This window comes from Vombatus ursinus, unplaced genomic scaffold, assembly GCF_900497805.2.
Source record: "Vombatus ursinus unplaced genomic scaffold, bare-nosed wombat genome assembly UNPS02013931.1, whole genome shotgun sequence".
Lineage (NCBI taxonomy): Eukaryota > Metazoa > Chordata > Mammalia > Diprotodontia > Vombatidae > Vombatus > Vombatus ursinus.
Window position 1 is genome coordinate 1453794 of NW_020953709.1, and position 10995 is coordinate 1464788.

At 57.3% G+C, this 10995-nt stretch overlaps 1 protein-coding gene across 3 annotated transcripts; it reads right to left on the reverse strand.

The window, feature by feature from the left end:
• Nucleotides 1-2298: 2298 nt before the first annotated feature.
• Nucleotides 2299-10218, reverse strand: LRRC10B (leucine rich repeat containing 10B). Of its 3 annotated transcripts, none has more exons than XM_027858898.1 (6): nt 8771-10218; nt 5983-6056; nt 5542-5686; nt 3118-3167; nt 2849-2944; nt 2299-2691 (listed from the first exon to the last, which is right to left on the reverse strand). In XM_027858898.1, the coding sequence occupies exon 1, from the start codon at nt 10216-10218 to the stop codon at nt 9247-9249; it is 972 nt and encodes a 323-aa protein (XP_027714699.1). In that variant the 3' UTR covers nt 2299-2691; nt 2849-2944; nt 3118-3167; nt 5542-5686; nt 5983-6056; nt 8771-9246. The 3 variants fall into 3 exon arrangements, with proteins under 3 accessions (XP_027714699.1, XP_027714698.1, XP_027714697.1); XM_027858897.1 differs by having other exon boundaries at nt 8753-10218; XM_027858896.1 differs by having other exon boundaries at nt 5983-10218.
• Between the last annotated feature and the right edge of the window lie 777 nt (nt 10219-10995).

Genomic DNA, 10995 nt, shown 5'->3' on the forward strand with positions numbered 1-10995 from the left:
CTCCGCCGTTCCTCAGCACCCCCAGAAGGAGGAGGTGAAGGAGATGGGGTGGGGCGGGGCAGGCCGGGGCTCTCTCCACCACACACCCTGTGTCTGGCCTCGAGTGGACTCCGGCTTCAGCCCTGGCTCCGATCCATTTGTCGACTCCCCGGCTATCATCCCCCAAGGGGAATCATTAGCCCCTTAGGGCCTCCTGCTGTTGTCCCTGCAGTCCTAGAGCCCCTCACCCCCCCAGGAGGAACTGGGACAGACTCACCCCCCTCCCCTTGTTCCTCACCTGGGGCAGAGTGGACCAGCCAGGACTGTAGGGGAGAGGGGGGGTGTTTTACTGTGGCCCCACCACAACCACCCTAAGGGGAGGCCCAGCTGTGGCCCTGGTGGGTTATAGCTAGCGCCTCCTCTTCCCCAGATGTTTGTGGGGAGGAAGGAGGAATTAGGCAGGGCCCTGGGCCTGGTGAAATAGCAATAGCTAAACCAACGTTCTCTCCCCCACCCCAGCTCTGGGGAGCGGCCCTAGAGGCAGCGCTGGCCCTAAGCCTGCAAGAACTGGGTTCCGGTCCTGAGTCCTCCCCCGCACTGGCTGTGTGATCTTAGGCAAGTCACTTCTGTCCTCTGGGCCTCAGTTCCCCACCCCTAGAAGGGCAAGAAAGCACCCCGGCCCCCGTCCTTCCCAAGGAGGAACCGAGGTCTGAGCTGTGCTCAGGGTTTCCTAGGAAGAAGGTGCTAAATCAGCTTCCCTCATGAGCACAAAAGGAAGTTCCAGTCGGGTTTTCTGCCCACCCCACCCTCATTCCTGCCCCGACCCTGATTATGGAGCTCTCCAGGAGTGAGGGCGGCTGGTTCTGTACCTGCCCGGCACTCGGGCTGAGTTTAAATATCCCTTCAGACTTCATTATTTTTCTCTCTGGAAGCCGGTCCCTAGGCAGGGAGGGAATGCCATCTTGTCCAAGCACTGAGGGGCCCTGCGGTACCTGGCTCGGCTTTCCCCCCCCCCCCCACCCCCGCCTGGGGCGACTCCCCTTCTCATGGAGGCAGGAGGAGCCATGGGAGGAAACTGCTAAGTAACTCGGCCCTGAGCAAAGGGAGGAAAGGCCCAGGGCCTTGAGTTTTTCCCATGGAAAATAGTCCCTGGAAAAAATAAAACACAAAAAACCAACTAGCCCAGGTGCTCAGGTATTACCCATTCAAAGGCCTGGAGGTGCCAGGCCTGGCCACTTAATGCTTCGGGGCCTTGGGCAAGATGCTTCCCCCGGGCCCGGTCCTGCTTCAGTCCCATGAGGAAGTAGGACCAGAGGAATTCAGAGGCCCTTCTTGTTCTGTCACTAGACCCCCCCTCTGTTCTGAGGCCCCTCCCAGCTGTGAACCTTCCAAGCCCCCTGCCTTGGTGACCCAGAGAGCCCTGAAGGCAGGGGGCTTGCCCTGCCCTGGGTGCCAGTGCCCTCCTAGACCCTGGATCTCCTTCGTCCCCACACAGCTCATCTGCCCTTGTGCTCCATCCCGTTCTGCAGGCCGGGCTCCCTTCCTGCGTCCTCCCGTTATCTATACTCCCTGTTCTCTGGAAGCTTATCCTGAGCAATTCCCCATTCCTCCCATCCCCACCCAAAATTAAGGGGACGGAATTGAATCCACCTCTGTGTTCTGGGTGTTGGCTCTCTGGGGCCGTCTGTCTTTCCCTTGGGTATGTCCCCCTCCCCTTCGTCTGTGTCCTGTGTGTCTCTGTCTTGTTTAGATTGTGAACCCCAGGGGCAGGGACCCCTGTCTGACTCAATGTTCTGTACAGCACCTGCAGGTGTGTGAATAAATGTTAATCCATGGATCCAAGAGTGCCCAGGTCATCTTGGGGAAGCAGGTTGTGGGACAAGTGGGCTGACCTGGGGAGGCAGGGAAGGGGAGGTGGAGCTTCTGAGCTGATCCTAGCCTGCCCTTTTCTTCCCAATGACCCTAAGGGATGCATGATCAGGTTTGGTAGGGGAGGGCGCAGGACCATCTCTGAGCAGATACCCCTCAAACAGCTGGTGCATCCTATCACCCAGCTAGTCAGAGACTTAGAGAGCTAGGGAAGAGGACACAGAATCTGTCCCCCCAAACCACACCCCACCCCAGCTGGCCTCAGAACTGCTCACAGCTACCCTACCCACACAACCCCAGGCTTCCTTCTCCTGCAGACTAAGTGTCTCTACTGACCCAGAAGAATCCTGGGATGGGGGCTGGAGGTAGAGACGGGGAATCATTCTCCGTCCAAGTTGATATCCAGGAGGCACTTTCTCAGTGACATTCAGTAAACATTTATTGAGCACCTACTATGGCCACCAGGCTCGTAGGGTGGGGCGGGAAGCATCTGCTCCATCTGGGAGACAAAGCTAAAAAAGTGACAGAATCCCCGTCCTCCAAGAATATGAGTGGGAAAGGGGGGAGAGCAGAGGACACTACCAGAACACAGATATAGAGTAGAGAGGACAGAGGGGTCCGGGAACATCCGAGGAGGGTCAGCTAGGGAGAATCAGAGTCAGAAGAAGACTTCTCAGGGAGGCGGTGTACAATAAAGTAAGACTTTGATGGGCAAAAATCAGAAGGGAGGGTGTTCTTGGCATAGGGGGCGGTGAGCAACCAAACGGTGGCAAGAAATGTGTTGGGAAGCAGCTGATAGGCCGATGTTGTTGGGGCAGAGAGCACTGTCAGAGCAGGAGGGGCCTGAGAACAGAGAAGGTCAGAGCTGGGAGGAACCTTAGAATATTCAGGAAGCCCAGCCTGCTACAACGGGAGGAGTGTGGTATTTGGAGTCAGGGGACCCACAGTGAAACCCAGCTCTGTGACTTCCTATTTGCACGACCTTGGGGAAGTCACTTACCTCTGGGCTGCCCCCACCCTCCATCTTTAAGAGGAAGAGGATGGACTCAGAGGTCCCCTCGGGCTCTAGGACTGCTGTACAAATGAGGCTTTGATCCTAAGAACCAAAAACATAGGATGTCACCCAATTAATCACCAAGCATTGACTGGACCTTTAGCATGTGCCAGGCCCCCGTGCTCTGGGAGCTTACTTTGGGGAGAGGGCGCAGGGGGAAAGACGCCATGTGCACATAGAAATGTACACAGAGTAGATGTGCACCAAGTACATACCGGGCAGTTTGGGAGCGGGGGAGGCAGGGCCCTCTCGGGGGAAATGTTTCCTGTAAAAAGAAGGTGTTTGAGCTGAGTCATAAAGGAAGGGACTGTCTGAAGTGAAGTGAGCAGGGCAAGCATTCCAGGCAGGGAGGATGGGCTGGGGCAAAGGCACAGGACCAAGTGTGGTATCTGAGGTGCAGAGATCGGCCCGGTTTGACTGGACCTGAATGTGCAGGGAAGGGGTTAAGTTCTAAAGAGGCTCAAGAGATAGGTTGGGGACAAACTGGCTTTAAGAGGATTTGATCTTTTATCCTCAAGTCAAAAGGAGCCACCGAAGTCTCTTGAGTGAGGGAATGGCAAAGTCAGGCTGTGCTTAAGAACAATCACTTTGACAGCTGTGCGGAAGACAGATCAGAGTGGGGACAGGGTTGGGATGGGGAGGCCCATCACCACGATGGGAAAGCAGGTCGGGGGAGAGGGGATGAGGGCCCGAACAAAGGGGATGAGTAGGCTAACTGATGGAAACGGCACAGGTGTGAACAATCTGTCGTTCACACACATTCACACGTATTTGGTGAGGCAATTGGGGTTAAGTGACTTGCTCGGGGTCACACAGCTAGTGTTATGTGTCTGAGGCCGGATTTGAACTCAGGTCCTCCTGACTCCAGGGCTGATGCTCTATCCATTGCCTCTGTTCACATAGATATTATAAGAGTTGGCCACTGATTGGCTATGTGGAGTAGGGGAGAGTGAGGAGGTGGGTAACCAGGAGGTCACCACCCTGGGTAGGAAGTTTGGAAGAAGGATAGGTTTGGGGGAAAGAAGGTGAGGCCTGTTTTGGACGTGTTGAGTCTGTGATGGCTCTAGTCTAGGACATCCAGTTTGAACCGTCCAACGGGTAGCTGGTGGTGATGGATTCAGGAAGGAGTCGGGGCATGGATATGCTGATGTGGGGGTCATCTGCATATATGGCAAATAAAACCATGTCAGAGCTAGAAGATAGCTTGGAGTCACCATGTCCAAACTCTTCATTTTAAAGTTGGGGAAACCGAGCCCCAGAGACACTAAAGCGTATGCTCAGGGTCATGTAGCCTGAGAATCATCTGGTTGGCACAGACCCGAAGAGAAGAATCATTAAGAGGCAGCTAGGTGGCATAGGAGATAGCATTAGGAGGATCTGAGTTTGAATCCTGCCTCAGACACTTATGAAATGTATGACCCTGGGCAAGTCACTTAACCTCAGTCTCCTTAGCATTAACAGGGGGATGATAATATCACCTACCCGCTAGGTTTGTTGTGAGGCTACAATGAGATCATAAAGTTCTTAGCAAAACTTAGAGCACTGTATAAGTGTTGGTCACTATTCTGCAGCACTCCAGTGACTTCCTTGTCATCCCAGTCAGATATGCTCATCCCCCCAGCTCCCTACACCATCGCTCCTATTCCTAATGCCTTATCCCTCTTGCCCATGGCTCCAAGGACAGTCAATTACTCCAGCGAGCCCTTCATCTCCAGATGCTGAGGACTGGACACGTAGGAAGCCAAGGGAAGCTGCCAGAAGCAGCTGTCTTCCCACAATCCACTGCCTGCTGGCAGCTGGGACACAGGCAGAGGCTTCCCTGCTGGGACCTCCCTTTTTAGGTGAGACAGCAGCTCCTTTGACTCTTCTTTCCCCCTCTGCTCCTTTAGTCCATCCTCAATGTCTAAGGTCCCAGCTTACACTGAAAACACCCGGGTACCCCAGCCGGGAGCCTTCTATGTCTTCCTGCCTAGAAGGACAGCCCTCAACAGAAATAGGAAGTTTGGAAGAAGGGAGGGTTTGGGGACAAAGATCACAGATTCTGTTTGGGATGCTTTGCATTTGAGATGTCTCTGGCACATCCAGCTTGACGTGGGCTATGGATTAGTGACGCCACGCCAAAGTGCAGAAGTGGCTGGGGTCAGACCCAGAGATCTCTGAGGCACTTCCCGTGGCCTCCCTGTCCGTGTGCCGGTTGGCCTGGGGAGTGTCCCCAGCTCTATCATCCACTTTGTCAAGGCAAAGGGAAGAGCCCCTGGACAGAGCTGCCCCAGCAGCCACAGGCAGGCCCGAAGGATCCCAGAGGAGGGAGCTGGGGGTAGGAAGGGGGGTGGGGTAATAGCCCTTGAACTCCTCCCTGGTTTATCTAATTCCATGAGAATGTTATTATTCAGTATCCTCCCAGGCCCCATAAAGCCCATCATTCCATATTGGGTCCACTTCAGCTAATGCCTCTAATAGTTTCTAACATTTTTTGGTGGCCTGTCCCCTTTTGCCGATGAAGCCTATGAAACCTGTCTCAAAATCAGGTTTTTAAAGGTATAAAATATGTAGGATCAGATAGGAAACCAATTATATCAAAATAGAGATTTTTTTTCCCATCCAAGTTCACAATTCCCCTGAAATCTGTCCATGAATACCTTTGGGAGGAGTGGAGAGAGGTCCAAGGAGCACTCAGGGGTCCGTGGCCAACAGATTAAGAATCCCTGATCTAACCTTTCCAGAAGCTTCCAAATGCTGAAAAGCCTTGGGTAGGGAAGTCTTCATTCTGCACAGAGCCTTGGTCTACTCAGAAAAGAGAGAAGCAATGGAGGATGGGTGAAAGGCAGAGCCAGAGAGAGGGGTCATGGCAGCAACTTGCTTTTCTTCCATCCCCATTACCCACTCGGCTTCCATTTGGGCAGCCATTTCCAATATACTGGCTGAGTTGGGGAGTCCTCCAAACACCGTTGGGAGGCATGTGAGGGGGGTTTGCTGAGCCACAGTCATGAGAAAGGGTGACAGGGAGTTATATCAGGAGTGGAATGGAAAAGTGGTAATAAAGCGTTCAGTTCCTTCTGTAATCAGCGCTCTGCCATCACCTGGCCCAGCTTCCAAATCCAACTGTCGTTCCAGTGTGACTGGTCCTCTGTGGCTACCTCTCCTCTCTCCTGGGCTGGGAAGCGGGAGGAATGGCTGACCTTCAGGATACAACTGGGAGCAAACTTAGTAATCAATGAGCCCACCCCACCCATTTTATAAATGAGGAAACTGAGGCCCAGAAATAAAGTGACTTGTCCAAGGACAGTAAAGCCAGGAATAGAACCCAAGGCTCTTCGGAATCCCAAGAGGACTATGTGCCAAGATATCTGAAAGGTGATGGCTCTCTTCCCACCCCTTTGTGAGAAAAGACTGGGGTTTTATTCTTTCCAACTTGCTCCCTACATCTGGCACCTTAGGACCATGAAGCATCTTCTCCCTGCCCCTCCAGGGACCACTGAGGCAAGAAAGAGAAGAATCCCCCATGACCCTCTCCTCCCTCTCAAGGACAGAGCATGGGGGTGGGCAGCCCTGGGTCTCTGAGACAGCAGAGGAGACCTGGCTGTTCCCAGGCAGTGCCAGCCTGGACTCCTGATGGCAGCTTCCAGCTCTCCTTCTCTCTCTGCCAGCTTCTAATTTGCATCTCCCTGCCCCCATCCCATGGCTCCCTCTCAGCCTGGCTGGGCAAGGCTTGACCTTTCAGCCCAAGCTCATGACCCATCACCATAGCAACAAAGCCTTGGCATCATCTCCTCATGCCATTAGGAAGCCTTTTTATTTACTTGTTTTCTCTCAGTGTGGCTGTTTTTCCTGAATGGTTTAAGAAGAAAGAGAGAAAGGGCTAAGCAGAGGCAGGGATGACTTTGAGAGGCAAAGACAGGCAGGGAAGGAAGGACCAAGAGAGAGAGCAGTCCAGGAGCAGGGATTGCCACTCCAAGGTGGGGGATGGGCAGGTGGAGACAGCAAAGGACGGATGGACAGACAGTGTCTGGGAGGGAGGAACCGAGCCTGTCAGGAGATGGCTAGTGGAGCAGAGAGGCAGAGGACAAACAAGACAGAGGAAGACAAGGACACGGAGAGGAAGGAAGAGGCAGGAAAAGAGCAGATGGATCAATCAATCCACTAGCATCTGTTAAACACCTACTATGTGCCAAATGCCCTGCTAAACACGGGGGTTGCAAAGACAGTCGTGAAAATGAAACAGAGGCAGAAGGCAGAGCAAGGGGCCAAAGAGAAGAGAGGAAGACAGACAGGAAGACATAGAGAGAGAAGCCAAGGCAAGCTACAGAGGGACGGGGATGGAGACGGAGGAGCAGGCAGTGCAGCTGGGGAAAGGGAGAGCAGAAGGGAGGCACCCAGGGAGACAGGGAACAGAGGGGCAGGAAGAAAGACGGGACAGAGAAAGGCGGAGGAGCTGATGTTGAGAGAGGAAGCGCTGAGGGAGAGGGGCCAGGACAGAGAACAGCAGAGGCAGAGGGACGCACACAGGAAGGGAAACACAAAAAGAGGCAAAGGCCAGATGGCGGAAAGGAGGGAAGGAAGGAAGGCAAAGAACACAGAGATCGTGCAGAGAAGTGACAAAATTATCAAGGGGGTGTGGGGATGGGATAAAGGGAGAGGGAGGAGAGGGGCAGGAAAAAAGACCCCACAGGAAAATCTGGGCTAAGAGAGAATCACCACAACGGCCTAGAGCTTGAACCCAAAACTACAGACAGACAGACAGAGACCAGAGAGGGCTTGGCCAGAGACTCAAAGCAGAAAGACAGGCTGGGGTCTAGACTAATTGAACCCAGGCTGCATTGACACAGAACAGAGCTGGGCTGGCCAGAAGTAACAGAACACAGGCTGACAAGGAGACAGAGCCGGCCAGCGCTCGGCTGGACCGAGACCCAGCTCAGATGGAAGGAGAGCAAAGCGGTGGTGCCTGGCACACGGTCCTGAGCCTGGACAGACAGATGGCGGGGCTGCTGGATGGATGGGGGAGTGGGGCAGGATGACGACAGGGTAAGGACCAAAGCTGGCCGGGCCACCAGAGAGGGAAACAGAAGGATACACATTAACTAGAGCCCAGCAAACTCCCGGGGCTTATAAATAAACAGGCATGTGGGAAACAAGGATTCTTTCTCCAGGAAATATAATTTATGTTGACAGGCATAATTTTTCTTTTAAAGAATATCCCTCTTTCGCTTAGTCGCTGTGTCACCTGACTGTGTCCCTGAGTTACCCCCCAGCCCCTGCCCTAGCAAATCTCTCCCCTTTATTGCTCGGATGGTAAAGATTTTGGTTCTGGTCAAGGGGAATGGGGAGGGGGCAATGGGGACTGGGCTGGCCCTGGCCCAGGAGGGAAGAGGAAGTGAGGCAGGGCCAGTCGGTCCCATCCCCTCCTGCTCCATAGCAGTTTCCCCAGATGTGCCCATGTATGGGCATGGAAAAAGCAGGCAGCCAGGGAGTGACAGCCTTGATGCCTGATTCCCACCACACAGAGAACCTCTCTGGGGGGCAGAGGGAGCCGACCTGGAGGCCTAGCACAGGCACAACGTGGGAATGTCAGCGGCTTTTCAAACTTGACAGCTGGAAGGAACAGCTCCCATTCTGGGGGGCTGGGGGGGGGGGGAAGGCAGTGACACTCCGAACTCCAGAAGGCCAAGGGTTTGAGAAAAGCAGGGTGCAGGATTCTTCCTTTCCTTGTTACTGAATACTGCTTAGGTGGCAGGCCTTAAGCCCAACAGCCTGAAGAGGTATGTAGGCTCCCCATGGAGGGACAGAGGGGATTCTGTGCTAACCACAGGCCTTTCCTGGCCTCCTGGAGCCCAGAACTTGAGGCTTCCTTACCCAACACTGCTCATTTACCCTGGTGAGCACATCCCAGTCTCAGCTCCAGGCAGAGGCAGACGTGCCCCAGAAGGACTTCTTCTGCGGGAAAGAACTTCAGTCCTTCAGAGCAGGGGTGCCTCTAGGGGATGGCCTGGGGTTCTCAGGCCCCGTGAGAGGTAGTGACTTTTAGGAGAGGAGGAAGGAGGTGGCCAGGAGAATAGTTGACAATCCTCCCCAGACTCAGTGAGAGATGATGGTCCCAAAGCCACCAGCAGCTCTGGGAGGTCGGCAGCCCTCGCAGGGGACGTTCCCTAGAGGTGAGCCATGGTTTGAGGCCCAGACAGCAGTAGAAAGGGGAGTCCCTTCGGGCTGCCCAGCCTGGCAGGACCAACTCCCCCAAGCAATGAGTGGCCTGTGTAGTAGGCAGCTACCCAGGGCGGCTGTTACTGGTGCCCAGGTATCCTCTGGGGCCTGGAAAGAAGCAAAGTCGAGAAAGTCAGGGCCTGGAGAGCTCAAGTGGGCTCGCCTTTCCTGGGGATTCCTAGGCCCAGGGGCTTGCGCCCTGCACAGAGCGCAATCTCTTCCTCCTCCTCCTCCTCCAGATCCTCGTCCTCTTCTTCCTCCACGTGCCCCTCGCGCTCCGGCTCTTCCTCCTCCTCCTCCTCCTCCCCCTCCTTCTCCGCGCTCACAGAGGGCGGAGGACCCGGCGCCTGGGCCGGGGCTGGACGGAGGCGCGGCGTCCGGGGCGCCGGCGGCGGCTCGTCGCGCTCGGCCATGCGCTCGACGGCGCCCTCGCCCACCAGGAAGACCGTGTCGAGGACCCGCGGGGGCCCCGTGACGGGGTTGTGGTCGTAGGAGAAGACGCGCAGCGCGCGCAGCGGCCTCAAGTCGGGGAAGCCGCCCAGCTGGTTGCGGTCCACGTCGAGGATGCGCAGGCGGCCCATTCGCAGCAGCACGTCGGGGAACACCTCGAGGCGGTTGCCGTAGAGCCAGAGGCCGCGCAGGCCCACCATGCTGGGCAGCTCGGCGGGCAGGCCGCGCAGCCGGTTGTCGCCCAGCTGCAGGGACTGCAGCGCCGGCATGCGGAGCAGCGCGCGCGGGAAGCGCCGCACGTAGTTGCCCTCGAGCCACAGACAGCGCAGGCTCTGCAGCTGCGCGAAGTCGGCGGGCAGCCCGAGCAGCCGGTTGCTGCCCAGGTAGAGGCGGCTGAGGCGCGGCAGGCGGCACAGCGCCTCGGGCACGTGCTCCAGCTTGTTGAAGTCCAGCGCCAGGATGCGCAGCTCGCGCAGCTCCTCGATCTCGTCGGGCAGCTCGCGCAGGCCCGTGCCGCTGATGTAGAGCCTCTGCAGGCCGAGCAGGGCGCACACCGAGGCGGGCAGGCGCCGCAGCCGCCGCCCGCTCAGCTCCAGGAGCTGCTCGCCGTTACTCAGCTGCTCGGCCACGTCCGACGGCAGCTCGTCCAGCGTGGACTCGGCGATGCCCATCCTGCGCTCATGGCCCCCGGGAGGAGCGGGGGCCGCCGGCGGCGTGCGCCCTGCCCGAGCTCAGGCTCCCACGGGGCTGCCAGCCTCCTCCCCCCTGTCCACACCCTCCCTCCCGCCCCCGACCCGGCCCGCACTACTCACCGGGCCCGCTCCGTCGTGCACCCCCGACCGGGCTTGGGGGCCCTCCCCCCCGCCCCCCCAAGAGACTGCCCGGCCGGCCGGCTATAGCTGACCTGGCTCCGTCGGGCTGCCTTCTCCCGCCCCGCGCCGGAGATTGGGCTACCTGTCCTCTCCAGTCCTGCGAGTCGTCACCCCCTAACAGGGCTCCGGCTGTCCGCCCCCCCCCCCCCCCCCCGGGCACCTCGCCTGATCGGCACGTCCCTCCCCCCCCCCAGGGCTCAGGATACTCCCTCCGGTCCCCTGCCGAAGACCAGGTTCCCCCCACCTGTCCTGATCCGGCTCCCCAACCAGGGTTCGAGATGCCCGCTCTGCCCCCTATTCATACCCCTCCGCCCCAGCCCCGCTGGAGCTTGCCCCCCCTCCCGGCCCGATCCGGCCCCCCAGTCCCAGACCCAGGGACTGGAGGGGAGGCGCCGCCGGGCCACTCAGCTGGCCGCCGGGCGGCTCGCCGCCAGTCTCTTAAGATCGCCCTCCGGGACTCCCCCGCTCGCGCTGTCTGACTTGGGTTCCCACAGACTCGATGCTTAGCGACCCGTCACCATGGAAACCCCCGACGCGGTTCCAGCTGCCAATGAGAGGGAGGAAGAGAGAGGGGCG

Bases quoted from the DNA above. Each gene is read 5' to 3' on its own strand.
- LRRC10B (XM_027858898.1), bottom strand. From the start codon at position 10,218: ATGGGCATCGCCGAGTCCACGCTGGACGAGCTGCCGTCGGACGTGGCC.